The sequence below is a fragment of the Electrona antarctica genome (genome assembly GCF_951216825.1).
Source record: "Electrona antarctica genome assembly, chromosome: 6".
Taxonomy (NCBI): Eukaryota; Metazoa; Chordata; class Actinopteri; order Myctophiformes; family Myctophidae; genus Electrona; species Electrona antarctica.
In genome coordinates, this window is record NC_136811.1 from 14,575,999 (window position 1) to 14,595,588 (window position 19,590).

At 43.2% G+C, this 19,590-nt stretch overlaps 1 protein-coding gene across 2 annotated transcripts in view; it reads left to right on the forward strand.

Moving 5' to 3' along the window:
* The window catches only part of usp5 (ubiquitin specific peptidase 5 (isopeptidase T)), a 35,666-nt gene that overhangs the window by 12,077 nt on the left and 3,999 nt on the right, over positions 1-19,590 (forward strand). Inside the window, exons 8-18 of one of the 2 annotated variants that reach the window (XM_079502794.1) lie at positions 2,630-2,823; positions 3,774-3,845; positions 5,288-5,375; positions 8,483-8,608; positions 9,048-9,201; positions 12,830-12,998; positions 13,922-14,010; positions 14,444-14,629; positions 15,781-15,924; positions 16,632-16,774; positions 18,283-18,433. In XM_079502794.1, the coding sequence (XP_079358920.1) occupies positions 2,630-2,823; positions 3,774-3,845; positions 5,288-5,375; positions 8,483-8,608; positions 9,048-9,201; positions 12,830-12,998; positions 13,922-14,010; positions 14,444-14,629; positions 15,781-15,924; positions 16,632-16,774; positions 18,283-18,433 (1,516 nt within the window). The remainder of the gene's footprint in view (positions 1-2,629; positions 2,824-3,773; positions 3,846-5,287; positions 5,376-8,482; positions 8,609-9,047; positions 9,202-12,829; positions 12,999-13,921; positions 14,011-14,443; positions 14,630-15,780; positions 15,925-16,631; positions 16,775-18,282; positions 18,434-19,590) is intronic. The other variant, XM_079502795.1, reaches the window with a different exon arrangement.

Genomic DNA, 19,590 nt, shown 5'->3' on the forward strand with positions numbered 1-19,590 from the left:
ACCAGGAGCCACTGAAGGAAGCAGGCCAGGCATAATGCCGCATCATGGATAATTTAGGCCAGCAAGGAGGAATTTACAGTAGTCACGTTTGGTTTGACTCCAGTCTGGAGGCTATGGGTGGATGAACGCAAACCTTTTCCAAGAAACCTGGTAGATCTGGCCAGTCAGGTAGGAGAACCACTTTAGTGCTGCTGTCTCAATGATGCCACGGTCGCAAGGATGTCCATGAGAAGCCGGTGTTCCACTGTGTCAACTGTGGTTGACACAGTGGTTTGAATCCTGACTGGTTGGGATCCAACTGGTTATTCTGTGAGAGATGAAGGGAAAGCCAAGAGAAAGGGACTGCCCAGTTCTGCCCATCCTCTTGCACCAACATTACTGTACTGTGAGTGTGACCAAATGGCTGAGAGATATTGAATGGTTCTCCACGGGCAGTACTCCAGATTTGTATGGGCTGTTCTGCCTCAAAGAGCCACCTTCGATTTACTCGCTGTTACAAGCAGGGCTCTGAAATTGAACCGCAGTGCGATAGGGACTGTAGATCATCTTAAAACTCATGGATCAACCCCTCCCAAAAAAGGCATTTATTTTTTATTGAACGCCCCCCTTACATCTTAACTCCTAAGTCATGGCACTCTTTTATCACTGTCTATTATTTATACATCGCTCTTGGCAGTTCTTATTTTTCACAGCTTTTAACCATTAACATGGCAGACCTTTCTTCTCCCCCTCTGTACTCAGTTGGCCTCTCCCCATCCGTTTTGTCCTCCAGTCCGCCGCACCTCTGAAATTGTTTTTCCTCACCAGCTGTTTGTGTTTTCACACACGTTTCTTCCACTCATCTCCCCCTGATAACGTGACCTGGCAACATCGCGCATAACACGCTGATGCGTTTAAAAAAAAATATATATTGGATTTAGTCTTTACTGCATTTTTATGTTCAATTGTATTGGTATCCACTATTGTATGTGTGGCCTTTGTTCCTTGGTCCTGCAGTGTTATATTTCCTGCTATGGGTTAAATGAAGTTCACTGTATCTTTTCTCAACTTAGTCCTGCTCCTCCTTTGTTTGGTTAATGTGTTTTTGAAGCTTACCCGTGAAAAAGTTTCTCCAAACTTTAAAGGTAATACTGTAATTGATTTGTTGTTTTTTGTTCAAAAGGGAACCCATATATCAGCTTAAATATTATGGTGTTCCAGTTCCAATATTGTCTGCTCATTTTGTTTTTGGTTTCAACATAACTTTTGACTCAACCTTTGTCTTTAGACCTAGTGAAATGAAAAAAACGTTTTTCACAATTTAGACCATATCCGTAGGGCATTCACTTCTAGTCATTTTTACTAGTTGCCTAGTTTACTAGTCGACTAGTTGTTTAACCACCTATTATGAACCAATGTACATTTAAAATCTGTGTACATTGGTGACTATAACTATAATCTACCTGATCTTGAGGCCTACAAAATCGGGAATAAAATAAAAAATTTTTTTTATCAACTAGTACCAGCAAGGTCGACTAGTAAACTAGTCGACTAGTTGCTTAATGCCCTACATTCCGTGGTCATCATATGGGTATACCTAACATCGGATGCCAATGCAATGGTGTATTCTTACAGTATATCAAAAGTCCATAAAAATACAATTTTAATTACTTCCTTTGAACGAAAACGTACTGCGTGATGACGTGTCGAGTGCCACATGAATAAAAATGAAGCTTGATTTCATTCACCTTTTGATTCCCATTACTGCGTCCTCCAAACACAGCTGGTTTTGATTACAGAACTACTCCGTTTTTAGTCTCATTCAAGATGACATCCAGGCGGTGTCAACTCGTTTTAAACTTAATCAGCACACTAGAATATGTATCTGAATACATTATTCAGATACAGAAACACTCTGCATGCGTGTGCACGCATCGCGCATGAGACAGAGCTACGTCTCATAGCCTGGAGGGATGCGACGTTCTGATTGGTTAAAAAACACACAGCTTTCCTTTTCAGAGTGAGACTTCAAAACAAAATGCCCGTATTTTTACCCCATTTTGGGTGGGAACTGGGAACCCCTTTTGGTGTTAGCATTATGTTATGCTTTAGCTATTGAAAAATAGCAGATCTACAAGCTCATAGCGCGCCACCGAGTGGCGCGCTACGAGCTTGTAGTTCTGCTATTTTTGAAAAATCGAAGAACGACTGACATAGAAACATAGCTTTTTCAGAAAACTGTCAGGATATAGAAGACATTTTTAGAATCTGATCTCAGGTCAAAATGGGTTAAAGGTATATTCAGTGATTTCACTTAATTCAAATATCACTTATTTTTTCTTATTTTTTGGATAATCCTCCCTACTATAAAGTGTGCCCCTGGGGTCAAAAAACCCTAGTTTCGGTTTGGGCTTTGGGTGGCAAAGCCTTCATCCAATCAGGATGAGAGGGGCCTTCCTCCAATCATGATCGAGTGGGGAGGGCATTTGTGCACGTGCTGTTGGTCTGTTGTACTTCCCCCATTGTAGAGCGTGTGCATGTGCACATCTTGTTACCGGGTGGACCGTTTTTTTCCTCAAAATCACTGAATGCTCCTTTAAGTGTATGTCATGTCTCCGCCCCCTTCTCTGCTCTCCCATCCCATCTGTAGACGGAGCGAACGATGACAGAGCTGGAGATCGCGGCGAACCAGCGGGTCGGGGAGTGGGAGGTGATCCAGGAGTCGGGCACCACCCTGCGGCCCCTGCAGGGCTCTGGCCTCACCGGCATGAAGAACCTGGGCAACAGCTGCTACCTCAACTCCGTCATGCAAGTGCTCTTCACCGTGCCTGACTTCCAGAGCAAGTCAGTACAACCACCCCTCGCCGTCGTCTCATTCACTTTTCATGAGCTTTGCGAATGTCTCCATTTTCTATTTTCTCTCTCCCGCCTCTCGTTCTCTCTCTTGCCCCTTGTGTTTCGGTCTCAATTCCTCGGGTTTCTTAAAATGGTGGGTGAATTTGCAACCTCCATGACCAGATAACCGGGATCTTTCGGGTCTCCTGGCTTGATCCTTGTAATGAAGTGGTTCGAATTATAGCTTATACTATAGTGAGTGACCGTGTCACTGGCCTTTACAATAATCCATATAAAGCCCATGCAACAGCAAATGCACCAGTAGAGATGCTGAGAAAAATGTGTAACGAATTGTATGAGATTTGGCCAGCCTATTATAGTGGCACCATGAGGCCGATTTGAAAAATGTAGGGTGGCATTTTTTCCTTGGCCTGGCGAGAATATATGTGCAAAGTTGCACAGCAGTCGGGCGATGATTTGAGACATTTTGTTCAAAGCGGGCCACTGCTGCAAACTTTCAAAGCCAATCTTAGCCAATCAGGATGGAATATGAGTTCTGCCGGATAGAGCTAATGTGTACCCATTTGTGTGATGTTTGGACAAAATCTGTAGGAGTGATAATCAAAATATATTGTTTTAGCGAATATCGGCCTCCTGGTGGCACTATAACAGGCCAATGTTTTGACTTACTTCCAAGCATGCTCAGTTCCGCACTGATCAGCTCAGCAGTGCCGGGAGATTAGCTGCACACAAACGGTCACAAACATGGACGGATTTGGGGGGGAGAAAACATAGTCTCGGCCACACCTTGCTTTGGCCAGGCAGGGAACGATTATCTGTTTGTCACTGCATGTGCTGCCTAACTTTAATGATCAGATTTATCACTTTGACTGATATTTTTTTATGTGAAAAAGATACTAAATGCCAATTCTTAAAATTATTTTCTTCTTTGACTTAAGGTATGTCTCCAACATTGACAAGATCTTCGATGAAGCACCTAGTGATCCGACACAGGACTTCAAAACCCAAGTGTGAGTGTCCTCTTAACCCATTTTGGGCGGGAACCCCTTTTGGTGTTTTAAACATTGTTATAATTTAGCTATTGAAAAATAGCAGATCTACAAGCTCATAGCTATGAACTTGTAGGTCTGCTATTTTTTAAAAATCGTTAAAATGTGCCTCAAATCTTTCAGAAAATTGTCTTTAGAAAACTTTTTTTTTTAAATTTCGACGTTAAAGTTGAAGCCACCGGACCCCAGTTGAGACGGGTTACATCAAGCAAACAGAATAGGAATTGAATTTACCGTTAGAATGGGTTTGTAAAATAATTTCTGCTTACTCCTATGAGACGGTACAGTAGAACTTTGAGAGATACTCTCTTACTGAGGTCATGAGCTTGATTTTAAAGCCCGAAGACTAATTTGTACTGTGCAAGACGACCCCTGTGAGCCAGGTTTTTTGGCTCATGGATATCATTTGGAAGGTCTCGCAGGCCGCGAGCCACTTGGCTCATACCTCCTGAATTTTCCAGCGGCTCACAACATGTCATTAATGTCTCACAGCGTTATGTGTTGCTCAAGGAGATGATGCATTCTTCTTTTAATACTTCCATGTCCATGGACACAGGATGCTTGTCATTGAGTTTAACCCATTTTGGGCGTGAACCCCCTTTTGGTGTTTTAAGCATTATGTTATACTAGCTGATCTACAAGCTCATAGCGCGGTGCCACGCTATGAGCTTGTAGGTCTGCTATTTTTGAAAAAGCGTGAAACATATTTTCAGATGGGGGGGGGGAGGCATTACATATAATTTTTGGGGTCCTTGACATGAAATATTGAGCACCACTGATACAGAAACAGTTTCAGAAAACTCCGGATTTTGAAGAAATTTTCGACGTCAGGCCCAAATGGTTTAAATGCCCAGAGCTATGAGTCATGAGCCATAACTTGTCTTATACAGTATAAACTAGGCTAGGACATCATTGGATAATACTTTTTCCTAACACCGTCACTGGTATTCTGGAGTGCTAAGCATGAAAACGACGAGCCTCTAATCTTCTACACATCAACAATCATCCTGATGAAACATCACCGCAAACATTTCAGTTCAAGAATCCAAATCAAATGCATTTAGACTAAAATTGCTATAATTATATTCAATGTGAACGAGACTAAAACTAGACCTCAATTGACTTTTGGCTGCCAAAATGAACACTTTGTGTCTGATATTTTATTTCACAGAGAATTTCATTGACAACCCTCACCCTGCCACTTGAAACGGTTTATCTCATTAAAATGTATTTGTTGAAAGGACAAAATACCCCTCACCTCCCTTAGGGATGGGGGATGTGTGTATTCCCTCAGAGGTGACTGAGACCATTTCCTTTTGATCATTGCCATTTGATCGTTTGAAAGGATATGATGGATCTAGGGGCTAATAAATAATATCCTGTGCCTGTTTTGTTTACTACAGAGCCAAGCTCGGTTACGGTCTACTGTCAGGAGAGTATTCCAAACCGGCGCCAGACCCTGGAGATGAATCTGGCACGCCTGAACCCAGGGTGAGCAAGAACTAGTACCGTATAACTCATTTAGATGACCATGGCACATTATTATCATAAAGAAAAGGTTAAATTCTTGGAACAGTATTTGCAGCTAGTAGTGAGGATCAGATTCAGGTGTTTGATCGAAGCAGAGGACGACGATCTGGTAGAGCAGAGGTTCCCAAACTGTTTAGCTCAACACCCAAAACAGAAATTAGACCTTTAGCCAGGACCAAACTAGTGAAAATAGCAGATCTGCTATTTTCACTACTTAAAAGTAATCTTTGTATTTTGTTTATTTTTTTTCTCTTCTTTTTTTGAATGGACTTCTTTTGACAAATTCATTTGAATTAGTTTTTAACTTTTTTGGAATTTTAGAAAATCATTTGAAAAATTCACACTCATGTGAAGTGAGCGGTGCCCTTTTTCATGGTGATGTATGATGAACATCATCATACATCTATTTTTAGGCCTAAAAAGTTTATATGGAATAATCCAGGAATAAATAATGCCATTGACTTGGATGCCACGCAGTGTTGATTTCGTCGACTAATACTAAGAGGAAAAATGAAAACTAAGCTATGATGACTAAGACTAAATATACTGACAATTTCGTCAACAAATAAAAACTAGACTAAAATGTTAGGAAGGGACTAGTGGACAAACGATAAGTCATTTTACACTTGGTTTGAATGCTGAAAATAGCAGATATACAAGCTCACAACACCTCGCAACACGAGTCACGACGTGTTGTGAGCTTGTAGATCGACTATTTTCAGCAAGTGTACAATCAGCCATTACAACGGCATCAAGGCCCACCAAAATAAATTTTAGTCGACTAAATCAACTGTAGAATTAGTCGACTAAAATCTTATGATATTTAGTCGACTAAAACTAGACTAACACTAAAACATTCCAGGTGTCTAAAAAGTGACTAAGACTAAATGAAAACTCTTCTAGAGACTATGGCCCTCATTTATCGGCCTTTATTAATCACTCCATAAACGTTGGTTATTTATGACTGCCTTGCCAGGTTATCTCTCATTAACGTGCGGTGCAGGCATCACTCACCCACAGCACTCACAGCAGTGTTTCACTGGGATTGCCTTCGCCTACCTAGGCTACATGACTGCTTTAACGTGCACTGCACACGAATGGGTAAAATTAATTATTAGTAGACTACAAACGTATTCCATTCATGGCGATGCAACTGTGATGTCTCATGTAGCCTTGGTGCATGTGTGTGTGCGTGCGTGCGTGGACATGACAGCCAGACAAGCGAGGCGAGAGGGACACATGTGTAGGGTAGGCTTACAACTATTATTTAATTCATGCAGGGGTTCTTTATTTATTTAAGATACAACACACCAGTTGGGCTTACAAGGTGTGTGTGTGTGTGTGTGTGTGAGTGTGTGTGTGTGTGTGTGTGTGTGTGTGTGTGTGTGTGTGTGTGTGTGTGTGTGTGTGTGTGTGTGTGTGTGTGTGTGTGTGTGTGTGTGTGTGTGTGTGTGTGTGTGTGTGTGTGTGTGTGTGTGTGTGTGTGTGTGTGTGTGTGTGTGTGTGTGTGTGTGTGTGTGTGGCGGGCAGCAAAGCAAGCGGGGGAAACCTTTTTATTGGCTTTTTCCATCATGTAACTATGGTTTCCATACGTTGTTTGGTCGTATTGCAGTTGTTCATGTCGCAAAAACGAGGGAGAGGCTTGATTTCATAGGGCGCGCCAGATTGATTTCAGCCGTCACATTTATTAACGCTCGGAACAAAATTAAGGAAGGATCAGCTGTTTGGGATCACTTCATAAATGCCATGCCGACGTGAGTGTACTCCAAAACCGATGCTCGAATTTGAGGCAGATTTTACACTCCATTGATAAACGAGGGCCTATGACTAAAACTAAAATCAAAATGTGCTGTCAAAATCAACACTGGGGGGGCACACACAAAGCCACGCGCTGGAGCTGTTGGCACCGCTCAAAAATAATTATAAACTCATTCTAGGAAACAAAGAATTAAAGAGATATTTACTCGCGACCTATATACATAGATCTGCGACCCGCATATGGGTCCCGATCCACTGTTTGGGAACCTGTGTAGTAGAGGGATTCAGACAGGGTGGCACCAGGAGATGCAATGGAATGCACTTACAGAAAGCACTCATTGAAGGGATCTTTTTATATCAGTGAATCAATGAGAACATTCTAATAGATTATTTTTTTAAATAAACTAAATTGTTGTGTTAAAGGTTAGATAAGTGATTTGATTTGGTTAAAATGAGCGTTAAAAGCTATTTAACATATCGTTGCTGTCAGGAGGAAACCTCATAACTCCATTGTTGAGGTTTTTGATTCTTTTTTTTGCTATAAATCAGTGCTATTGAACACCCTTTACGTCTGTGTGTTGTTTCAAAAATATTGAACCAATGGAAAGTAGTAAGAAGTGCTTTGGACAAAACCTCTTAACTCCATTGGACCCTCAAAAGTCTGCTAAAGCAACTAACTCCACCACCTCTCCCCCTCTCATGGAAGTAATTGACAATATATAAAGTTACAACACCAACTTTGATGAGGCTGTATTGCTTTGTTTTAAAAATATAAAGTTTTATATATTTCCTGAAAAATGTATATTTTTCATTTCCTGGAGTTATGAGGTTTCCTCCCGACAGCAGAGATATATAACAATATAGCTATTTAATATAGAGCTACTATATTCTGATAATACTCATTGCTGCAGTAACAGGAGTCTCCCATGTCTCCAGCTCTTTATTAAACTGAAAATGCATTTTCAGGTGGTGATACCAATTGTATCCAGTCAGGATAATAGAGGACTCAGTCAGTACAGATTAAACGAGTACAATTGGAAGTGAAGACAAAGAAATGAGTAAACAAAATTGGAACTGGAATACTATAAAAAAAAGAAATGAAGCTGTTAAATGCGTGGGCACTGGGCACTGCTGATGGGCTGAAAGTTTTTCAGCTACCTGAAAATGTATTTTCTGCTCATTAAAGAGCTGGAGAGACAGGGGAAAAGAGACGGGCGGATTGTCTCCCTGTTTAACTGGTGATTTGGGGGAGAACATGGTTCACCGATGTCCCCCATGCAGTGACGGGTCTTGTTGATACTGTTTTCCAGGGAGACCAAGTGGGCATTGCACCACGCATGTTCAAAGCACTGATTGGACGAGGCCACCCGGAGTTCTCCACCAACCGGCAGCAGGATGCACAGGAGTTCCTATTGCACTTCATAAACATGGTGGAGGTAAATCCGCCGTCTGTCTCAATCACTTGGTGAACAAAACGATTCTGCTGCACTTGCTTTTAGTTAGAGATTGCATCAAGTCAAATATTTCAATAATAGCCTTCATGTCAATTTTTCCTTACTGATATTAATATAATGGAACCCCTTTTGGTGTTGTAACTAAGCATTATGTTGTACTTTAGCTATTGAAAAATAACAGATCTACAAGCTCATAGCGCACCACTCGGTGGTGCGCTATGAGCTTGTAGATATGCTATTTTTGAAAAATCGTGAAAATGCGGCACAAATCTTTGAATATATATATTCTTTCAGAAGACCTTTTTTTTATTTCGACGTCATCGGGTCTAAATGGGTTAAGCTATCGTCCTAAATTTAAATTACTGTTCATGCATTGTGCTAACTCGCCCCCCCCCCCCCCCCCCCTCCTGTGTCCTCACAGAGGAACTGTCGTTCGGGTCAAAACCCGTCTGAAGCCTTCAGGTTCCTGGTGGAAGAGAGGATTGTGTGTCAGCAGTCACAGAAAGCCAAGTACACGCAGAGGGTGGACTACATCCTCCAGCTGCCTGTTCCCATGGACCAGGCCACCAACACAGGTCAGCAGAAAGAATGAACTCATCAAGCTCCAGAGAGAAATTGCGCAGCAACATTGCCTAACCGTCTGCAGGCATACTGTACAATGTGACAAAACGATGAAAATGAGGCGGTTACTTAATTGGGGTGACTGTGCTTGTATCTGTTGTAGTCGAGATATTTTATACTGCATTCCTTAAGCAAATTAAGTCGAGGTTGGCAGAGGGAGTTGTAGCGCCCAGGATTACATTATTATTATTTTTTTCCCTTAATGTTTTATCCCACAATTTTGTAACCCATTTTTTCACCCAGTGTCAATTATCTAATGTAATCCTGGGCGCTACACTTCCTCTGCCAACCTGGGGGGGCAGCGGACTGACCTCATGCTTCCTTCTATGCATGAGGAGTCCAAGCTGCTTCTTTTCACCTAACAGGGGAGAGTTTCCCCGGCCGGACGTAGCACGTGGAAGGAACACGTTATTCCGACCAGTTCCTTTCCCCTCCATCAGGCGCCCCGGCTAGCCAGGGGGAGGTAGTTTAGAGACCAGGATTACGGCATGTTTTTTGTGAGGGTACCTACCCCTAGGGGACAGGGGGAGAACACGCAAACTCCACACAGAAAGGCCCTTTCGCCAACCCCGCCTCGTGTATGGGCAACTGATGACGCGGAGGGAACACGCCCACAGCATCCCCAGCGGGAATCGAACCCAAGACCTTCTAGCTGTGAGTCGACAGCACTACCCACTGTGCCACCGTGACCCTGCCCAGGATTACATTAGACAATAATGACAACCGTGGGATAAACATAAAACAAACAACAAAAAAAGCAAATCCTCAAGTCTTATTTAACGGATAACTGAATGGGTCACTTTGGAAAATGTCCACCCTGGCTGGATGCTCTAATCTTTTACAAAGACTGCCTCAGAATACTTTGATAATATTTGGAATTTGTCAATGTCACTTTTAAACACTTAGACCCTCTATACTTAAGGTGGCCTTACACTAGCCGATAATCGGGCATTTTCTGACGCTCGGGGGTGCCCGACTCAATCGATCTGCTTGGGGCCGCTCAAAGCGCGATCGGGATCGGCCCGATCAACATCAAGAATGTTTGCTATTTGCTCTGCCCCGCTCCGATTATCCTGTAGTGTGTGGTGCTATCAGATTTTCATATTGAAAAAAATCGGCTAATGTAAGGCCACCTTTAGTAAAACGGACCTGAGTTTAACTCTACTTGATGCGTTCTTTTTTCAGCCTGCAAGGCTCCAAGGGCTCCATTTTCGTGTGAGCATTCTAAATACACTATTTGGGGATTTAGCAGTGGGGAAGGGGCGTTCCTGCACTAAAGGGGCTATTTTGGTCACCTGTCTAAATCCCTAAAACACCTCCGCTACCCGTTACATTATGCATAGGTGTGGTTTGGGCGTTACAATAATGAAACCAATCACTGTGCCACATGCCATTGCCTTTAAGAGGTCCCTTATCCGTTGCCCATTAGGCCCAGTTCTATATTGCTTCATAGCCTTACGGTCTATAGAGTGTCGTAGTCCCGCCCCCTACCAGGGCCCAGGAAATGATTCTCCGTTCATTTTCCTCATAGACATTTCAAAAAGTATTTATTCAAAGACCTTTTAAGCCTCGTACAAAGCCAACTCTTGGCGTGACAAATCATGACAACAAACACAATGTTTCGGGTTGAACAAATAATTAGAAAGAAGAAGAAAACGGCAGGTTACAACACTTTTTTTGTTGTTTTTCTTCTCTGTAATTATTTGTTTGGTCCAAAATATTGTGTTTATTGTCATGATTTGTCACGACAAGAGTTGGCTTTGTACAACGCTTATAAGGTCTTTAAATAAATACGTTTTGAAATGTCTATGGGAAAAATGCATTGGAAGCTATTTCCTGGGCCTGGCGTCGTCATGAAAGGGGGCGGGACTGCGACGCTCTATAGCCCATGGCATGGAAGAGTGATGCGTTGCTGCCTTGAAGTCTCACTTGTGAGACTTCCCCTGTGCCGTTTTTCTTCTTTTTTTCTTCTCTCCAGCGCACAGAGAACAAGAACACTTTTTTTTTTCATTGAGTCACAACTCGCTCAGATTTAACATTTCAAAGTGCTGTGTGATCTACGGATTTCGAGCTTTCATTTTGTATATAGATTGTGCGTGGCAGTCTCTATGAAACGGTATCAAGCGATGAAACCACATTTGCTGTGTTGTGATGAAAGCAAATGGAATCACATACAATGGCTGGCACAACAAATCAAATAACTTCTTTGACTAGACAATTATATAAACACAATGGACAGTTGGACACAAGGAAGTGACAGGTCACAGCAGGCACTCACTTCTGCTGATTATAGGACAATTACAAAGAGATGCAATAGGAGAATAAGGAGAGATGATCAAGCAGCCTGACTCCGCAGACATCGCCATTGCAGGCGTGCGGAGCGCGCCGCTCTACCAAACTAATTTGGCATACGGCTTACGGGTGCTTTTAAACTCTACTATCGCCTTCCCAAATGTGTGTGACCAAAATAGCAATTATGGGGAAAGCGTGCCAACACGCCCATGACCACACCTCTAGGCGCAAATACCGGTGTCTGCAAAATAGATAGCGGGTGACGCTGGACCAAAATACCATTAAGGGACAGAGCAAGCTCCTATACTCGTAATTTTCGTCGCAGGTAACGGTTTAAGGGCCCCAGACGGAGATCACTTCAAGTTCATGGTCAGTTGCCCAGGACGGAGATTGATAAATGGGACGGAGATTAATGACCGGTCGCATCGCTCCACAGCCTAGGAGCGCTTGATGCCCAATCCTCGGTGTTGCACAACAGTGACACGGCATCGAAAATGTTCCCTGCCTGTTTAGCGGACGAAAACGAAAATCTTAAAATGTTCATAACTCGCGATCTAAATCATCCCGTCTACTTATGAAAAAAGATCCTGTGATAGACGGCGCTCCGCGGTCCAGTCGCTAGTCGCGATAGATTTATTCTTACCTCCCGTTGTTGTCGATCGACTCTAGAGTGATGTGGCTATTGTTAGCTGCTACACAGACATTCACAACAACTTCCGGTCCCCCGGTAAAAGTGGTCCGGGCGCTATAAATGATGGGCACATTTTATTAATGGATTAAATAGGTCCGGGCCCTCAAGGTGGTAACGGCGGCGACGAAAATCGAGCCCCAAAAAAAATGCAGATCTAGTCAAAGTCAAAGTCGTACGATTAGTCACACGTTACCGCAGTGGAATTTGTTCTCCGCATTTGACCCATCTCTTGGAGCGGTGAGCCGCAGCGTGCGCTGTGCTCGGGAATCATTAGTTGATTTGACCCCCAATCCAACCCATTGATGCTGAGTGCCAAGCAGGGAGGAGTCTTTGGTATGACCCGGCCGGGGATCAAACCCCTGACCTCCCAGTTTCAGGGCAGACACTCTAACCACAAGGCCACTGTCTGGTCTCCAAGCTCACAACAACACGTCACAATGTAATTCAGGGGGTGCCGTGGATGAAAAAAAGTTATTTCAGGGGTGGTGTGACCTGAGCCAAAAAATGTTTGAGAACCACTGCTGTACGGAATGGACACTGGACACGGCGTCGATCCGTAATTGTTTCCTCACCTTTTACATCTCTGTTCCTCCTAACAGAGGAGCTGCAGGAGGCGGAGCGTCGGCGCGAAGAGGCTGACCCCTCGAACCCTCCGCCGACGGTGCGTGCCCAGATCCCGTTCACAGCCTGCATGGCTGCTCTCAGTGAACCAGAGGTCCTTACAGACTTCTGGAGTTCAGCCGTACAGGCCAAGACCACCGCTACCAAGTAAGGAGAAAGACACACACCCGCCCCATACTGGATATACAGTTGGGTGCCACCGATATTGTCCCTTATCATTTGACCCATTTAGGCCTGACCTCAAAATTTAAAAAAAATCCTTCTAAATCCTCCAGTTTTCTGAAATAAATATTTTCACGATTTTTCAAAAATAGCAGACCTACAAAGCTCGTAGTGCGCCACTCGGTTTGATTGATTGATTGATTGAAGAATTTATTAACAGTTTGCAGAATTACAGTACATTTCAAGCACAAACTCAATACAAAGGCTGTTAACTGTGAGTGGACGACCCAATTAAGCATTACACTTGTTTCCAATAGGGTCCACCATGTTCAAATCATCAAAACATTTAGAGACGTACAAATAGACACTTCTATATAGACAAAGAACAGTACAGGAATTCATCATAATCGGTGGCGCGCTATGAGCTTGTAGATCTGCTATTTTTCAATAGCTAAATTATAACAATGTTTAAAACACCAAAAGGGGTTCCCGCCCAAAATGGGTTAACTGTCCTTTTGCGCAGATCACGCAAACCTCAGCAAAAAGAAAAGGACCATATCGATGGCCTCCAACTGTAGTTTCCCATCATTTATAAGAAGCGTATATGAAAAGGTTCTTTCCCAAAATGAGTTATTCAGCCATCTGGAAAAGAATGCAGTTTACTCGTAAGAAATAGGATAGTACAACAGTATAACTTCCCTTACAGGATAGATTACTGAAGTCCTTGGGGGGACAAAAGGATAGCCAATTTTGCGGGCTGCGATAAAATGATTGATGGCATGAAATTAAGGCATCTTATCGGTTGCTATTAAAGCTATAGTAGTGCTTAAAACATTTGGTTTTCATCTGGGAGTTTTTCCCCAAAGGGTTTTGGTATAGCATTGTGTCCTTTTTTTTCTTCTATTCAGAACAACCCGCTTTGCCTCTTTCCCTGACCACCTCGTCATTCAAATAAAAAAGTTCACCTTTGGCCTTGACTGGGTCCCCAAGAAACTGGGTGAGTACAGGTTTATAGTCCCATATTTGTCTTTTAAGAAAATGTTTTATTTGCTTTTACCGTGGCAATCAGAATTGTTGTTACAAAGCTGTCTTTGATCTAATTGCCCTTACAAATCTATGAAGAATTACAGTTAGTAACCAACCCATCCAATCACAATTGTCATTACAAAAACATACAGTGAAAATCATTACTAAACACAGTCAAAATTCCCCCAGTAAATAAACTGCTGATTTCGTAACATCCCCAATGAAATTCCATCTGGAAGTCCTTCCTCCTTTCTTCCTTCAGTTTCCTTTCTCTACTTTACAATCAGTATTTTGGATAATTGTTCACATTGGAGAATTAGAATAACCTAGAATTAGAAGAGCCTAATGAAGCAGCACTGGACAACACATGGAGAATGACGAGCGTCATTTGCGTTTCCCTGCAGACGTGAGCATCGACGTTCCCGATACACTGGATCTGAGCGCGCTCCGTGGGATGGGCCAGCAGCCAGGGGAGGAGCTTCTGCCGGAGGTGGCACCGCCCCCACTCATGACCCCTGACGTGGAGGTCAAAGGTATCCTGGGTTTCCACGGCAACGAGGAGGACGACTCACTCTACTCCCCACTGCTGTGTCAGTCTGTCGTTTCTGCCCTTTATCTCCTTCCTCACTGGCAACGTCCGTGTCCTCCATCTTTCCTCCTTCCTTTTCCTTCCCCCCATTCACCTTTTTTGTTATGTGTTCCATGTTCTAGTGTGTGGAGATGTTTTTAATTGTGGGTTTTCCTTTTTTTTAGGGGCGCTAGCCCCTCCCATAGAGTATATAAAAGGATAGAGACTGAACTGGCACGAAGCTCCGCCCCCCCAGCTATTCATGTCAGTGGAAGTGGCTCAGTGGCGTTTTGAAGCACCCGGAAGACTGCCGGAAGTACCGTCTCAGAACGTCTACTTCCGCATTTGACCACCAAATTTTGGTGGTCAAATGCGGAAGTGCAACCGAGCGCTCAATGTTAAAGCCCAGCTACACGGGGTTTCCCGGTCATGAATCCACGGGTCCGCCTGTAGTCCCTCCTCCTACCACTAGGGCCCAGAGCTTCAACATTGAATAGCCTCACTGGCCCCTCCTATACACAGGTTTAATGTTTGTTTTTAGTTCAATGTTTGTTTTAAAAACGCCATTAACAATGAAGGGAAAATTTACGCCATATTGTCCCTCATTACGTCATATTGTCTCTTTATTGTTAATGGCATTTAATGTTTGTGTTGGCACCGTTTGTTTTAGATTACATCACCTAATCAACATGAGTTAGACTTTAATATATTAGCGCCCCTCACTTCACACGGGTGTGATTTTTAAAATTACTTCTCATCTCATTTAAACCTGAGACCGCTTCTAAAAAGAAATTGCTTCTAAATCCTGACAGTTTTATGAAAAACCTATGTTTCTCAGTCAGCTCAACCTTTTTCATGTCCAGGACCCCTGTATTTGGCTGTGAACCCCCATCTGAAAATATGTTGTACGAGGCAACCCAGCAGCAAAGTTTTGAGTTAAAAACTTTCGCTCAAAGAATATATATTCAAAGATCTGCTCCACATTTTCAAGACTTTTCCGCGCTACGAGCTTGTAGATCTTTCTTTTGAGATCAGAAAATACCCACCCAAGAATGAAATCGGCAAAATGTGGAGACAAGAAAAACAACATTGTCTTGTCGCAGTACAATTGAAGCCTCAGTTGAGGACATCCAAGTAATTCAAGCTTCTCTCAAACACTCCCACCCTCCCCAGCCCCAGTCCTCGACGACTCCACCGTCTCCCAGCTGTGCGAGATGGGATTCCCCCTGGAAGCCTGCAGGAAAGCAGTCTACTATACGGGCAACACTGGAATCGATGCTGCCATGAACTGGGTCATGGGCCATATGGATGACCCAGGTTGGTAAAGAACTGTACATTTTCCAATTTCACTGAGGTGATGATAATGATCATATTAACCCATTCAGGCCTGACGTTGAAATTAAAAAAAAAAGTTTTCTAAATCATGACAATTTTCGGAAAGATTTGAGGCACATTTTAATTTTTTTATTTTTCAAAAATAGCAGACCTACAAGTTCATAGCGCGCCACTCGGTGGCGCGCTATGAGCTTGTAGATCTGCTATTTTTCAATAGCTAAATTATAACATAATGTTTAAAACACCAAAAGGGGTTCCCGCCCAAAATGGGTTAATGGTTAATGTGGTTAAACGCTAACGTGACATGGATGCGTTCCAGGTCTCAATGGATTAATAATAGTTTTGCATTTGATCAATTGTATGCTTTTGGTTGAAAGCTAATTGTGTAAGTGTTGCCCAACACTGTTACATAATACCCCTTCAATTAAAAAGGGCATATCTGTTTTGTGTCATGTCCTGTTTTGTCCTGCTCCTAATTAATTTCCAATGGAAGTCGCATGGTTTGACAAGACAGCCTTGTTTGATGGCTGTGTTCTGCTGTCTCGTCAAACCATGCGACTTCCATTGGAAATGAATTGTAGCAGCAATTAAAAACGGACAAGACACGTGTTTTATGTGTGATTGCAGCCATAGAATCAGAATCAAATGCACGTCTAAAACGCTCTCTCATTCTTGTGGATTGTCTCCAGACTTCTCCTCCCCCCTGGTGTTGCCTGGCTGTAGCTCTGCTCCGGGGACCACGCCCACAGAGAGCCTGTCTGAGGAGCACCTGGCCACCATCGTCTCCATGGGCTTCAGCAGGGACCAGGCCACCAAAGCACTTAAAGCCACGGTGAGATGCCGCTCTGGTGCCGCCAGAATTTGTCAGAATAAAGGCGCTAGAGTGCCAAGCAGATGAGGGTTATGTTATTCTTACAACGCCACCCAAAAAACAGGAAGCAAAATCTTCCATTTCTACATCGCGCTAGTAAGTCTGATCTCTCTTTGGAAGCGTTCATATTGTAACCGCGATGCATCATGAAGTCAGAAGTTGGCTCAGAACAAACGGCTTATGATCAATCAGCGCGGATGCAGCGTAGATTCAGAGAAAAAAGGGTTTTTTTTTGTCGGGCCGTAAACAAGGACCCAAACAGGTCGGGAGGGGCTGAGCAAAAAATTACTTTAGCGATCAATCCTGTTTTTATATAGATCAAAAAAGACCTTATGGTATAGCCTGCTCACATTGTCCATTCCATCATTTTGACAGTTGTGTGAAACCAAAATGAACCCATACACATGTCATTGGTTCGACATCATGTCGGCAGCCGCCCACGGATGATTTTTAACCCGCAGCACGGGTTTAGCCGGCCACGCAGGGCTGACTAACGGGATGTCTGACTTAAGGGCAGTCTCCACAGGGTCTGTGTTTGTGTGTCTGTCCCTCTGTGTGATTTATTAAGGGCAGTCTCCACAGGGTCTGTGTTTGTGTGTCTGTCCCTCTGTGTGATTTATTAAGGGCAGTCTCCACAGGGTCTGTGTTTGTGTGTCTGTCCCTCTGTGTGATTTATTAAGGGCAGTCCCCAGAGGGTCTGTGTTTGTGTGTCTGTCCCTCTGTGTGATTTATTAAGGGCAGTCCCCAGAGGGTCTGTGTTTGTGTGTCTGTCCCTCTGTGTGATTTATTAAGGGCAGTCCCCAGAGGGTCTGTGTTTGTGTGTCTGTCCCTCTGTGTGATTTATTAAGGGCAGTCTCCACAGGGTCTGTGTTTGTGTGTCTGTCCCTCTGTGTGATTTATTAAGGGCAGTCCCCAGAGGGTCTGTGTTTGTGTGTCTGTCCCTCTGTGTGATTTATTAAGGGCAGTCTCCACAGGGTCTGTGTTTGTGTGTCTGTCCCTCTGTGTGATTTTCTGGAGCTGATCTCGCAAACTGCTTGACTGACAGCTTGAAGTTTCTTGTGTACACTGCCAGTAGGCCAGCTTTGTGCCATGCATTTCTTTTCACATATATTTACATATATTTTGTAAATGTTTAAATTTAGCACTTGTAAAGAGCATCTGGTAAATGCCTAACTTGTACTGCAATTGTAATCATGGAGGTGACTAGGCATGGAAAGTTAATTTGTATAGGCACATAAAAATAAAGTTTTACATAAAACATTAAACAAAAACACGTTGGCAATAGGAATCGGATCTGGTTGAAACATTACCCAAATTTGGAGTCATACTGTACGTCATAGACGACTGATCCACTTGATTAGATTTTTTTTCTATGAAGTATACTATTATAGTATGTTTACAAATCACGTGAACGTGAACATATTCTCCTCTGGTTGTGAACGACTGGCTGTGTGTTCTCTGTGCCCCAGAGCAACGTACTGGAGCGGGCAGTAGACTGGATCTTCTCCCACTTGGACGACCTGGAGTCCATGGATGTCTCTGAAGGGGGCCGCTCCGCTGGAGAGAGCGAGGGCACCAGGGAGCCCCCTCCTGGGCCCCGCGTCAGAGATGGACCAGGCAGTGAGTTGACTGAGTTCCACAGAGAAAATGAGAGGAAGGGCCGGGGCAGATATAGGGCAAGGCCATAGCAGTGGTGGCAATTTTGTGGTTCCACAGACGGTGCAAAGGAACCGTTCAATAAACCTTTTAAGTTTTGGAGCATTTATCCAGTGTGCGGACCTTATCTTTCTTCCACAGATGGAAAGCCCATTCATTTTTCCCATAGAGATTTCCGAGCCATCCAGGCTCCTTTTGAACCACGAAGAAAAAGGCTGCACACTCATAGCCGCGATGCAAACATTTATTTAAAAAGAGGATACCAACGTTTCAACTTCGTAAGGTCTTCTTGAAACATTGTTGTTTTCCTCTTTTGAAATAAATGTTTGCATCGTGGCTATGAGTGTGCAGCCTTTTTCTTTATCCTCTATATTTATTTTCCCAAGGCCAGCAGCGCCTCACCAACACTGCTGTGCGCCCTTGTTTTGTCTACTCCTTTTGAATCATGACCAAAAAATATTTGAATTCTGTGTCAAAAGAATATTTGAATATTTAATTTTTGATATACTATAATTAATAAATACCCTTTTTTTTGTGGTTTTCAAATTAATGTTTTGACACGGAATGAAATGTTTTATTGTCGGGCTTGGTTCCAGGCTTAACATAATTCATTATAAAAATGCTATGCTCTATTAGCTTGTGGTTGCATAATGTTCAAATCGTTATCCCATGTCTATTAAAACCCACTGCCCGCCAGGATTAATTAATCTATTTTTCGCGCATTGCCAAGGTTTTTTCCCTTTTTCAACCCTTATTTTGAAGAGCCAAATATCCGTAACCGGATGTTACGATGACGTAATGCTGTGTGTGGTGTCTTGACAGGTTGTTGTTCTCTCGCTCGGTGCAGAAAAAACCCGACCACGAGTATCACAGCACCTGCTGTCGCCCGTTGAAAAACCTTGTTTTCACCAGAAACGACAATTATTGCGCCGGTTTGGAGATACAGGCCATTGAAAACAGCACATGGTGCAAGCGGATGCGCGCGCATGTTCAAAATGGTCGCGGCCACTGTCACTCTTTGCACTGGGATGCTAACGAGAGACAGCTATCGATGTGATCCGATCAAAACATGGATTAAAGAATATAAAGCCTAGAAAACGTAGCCTACGGTTCTGGCGGAC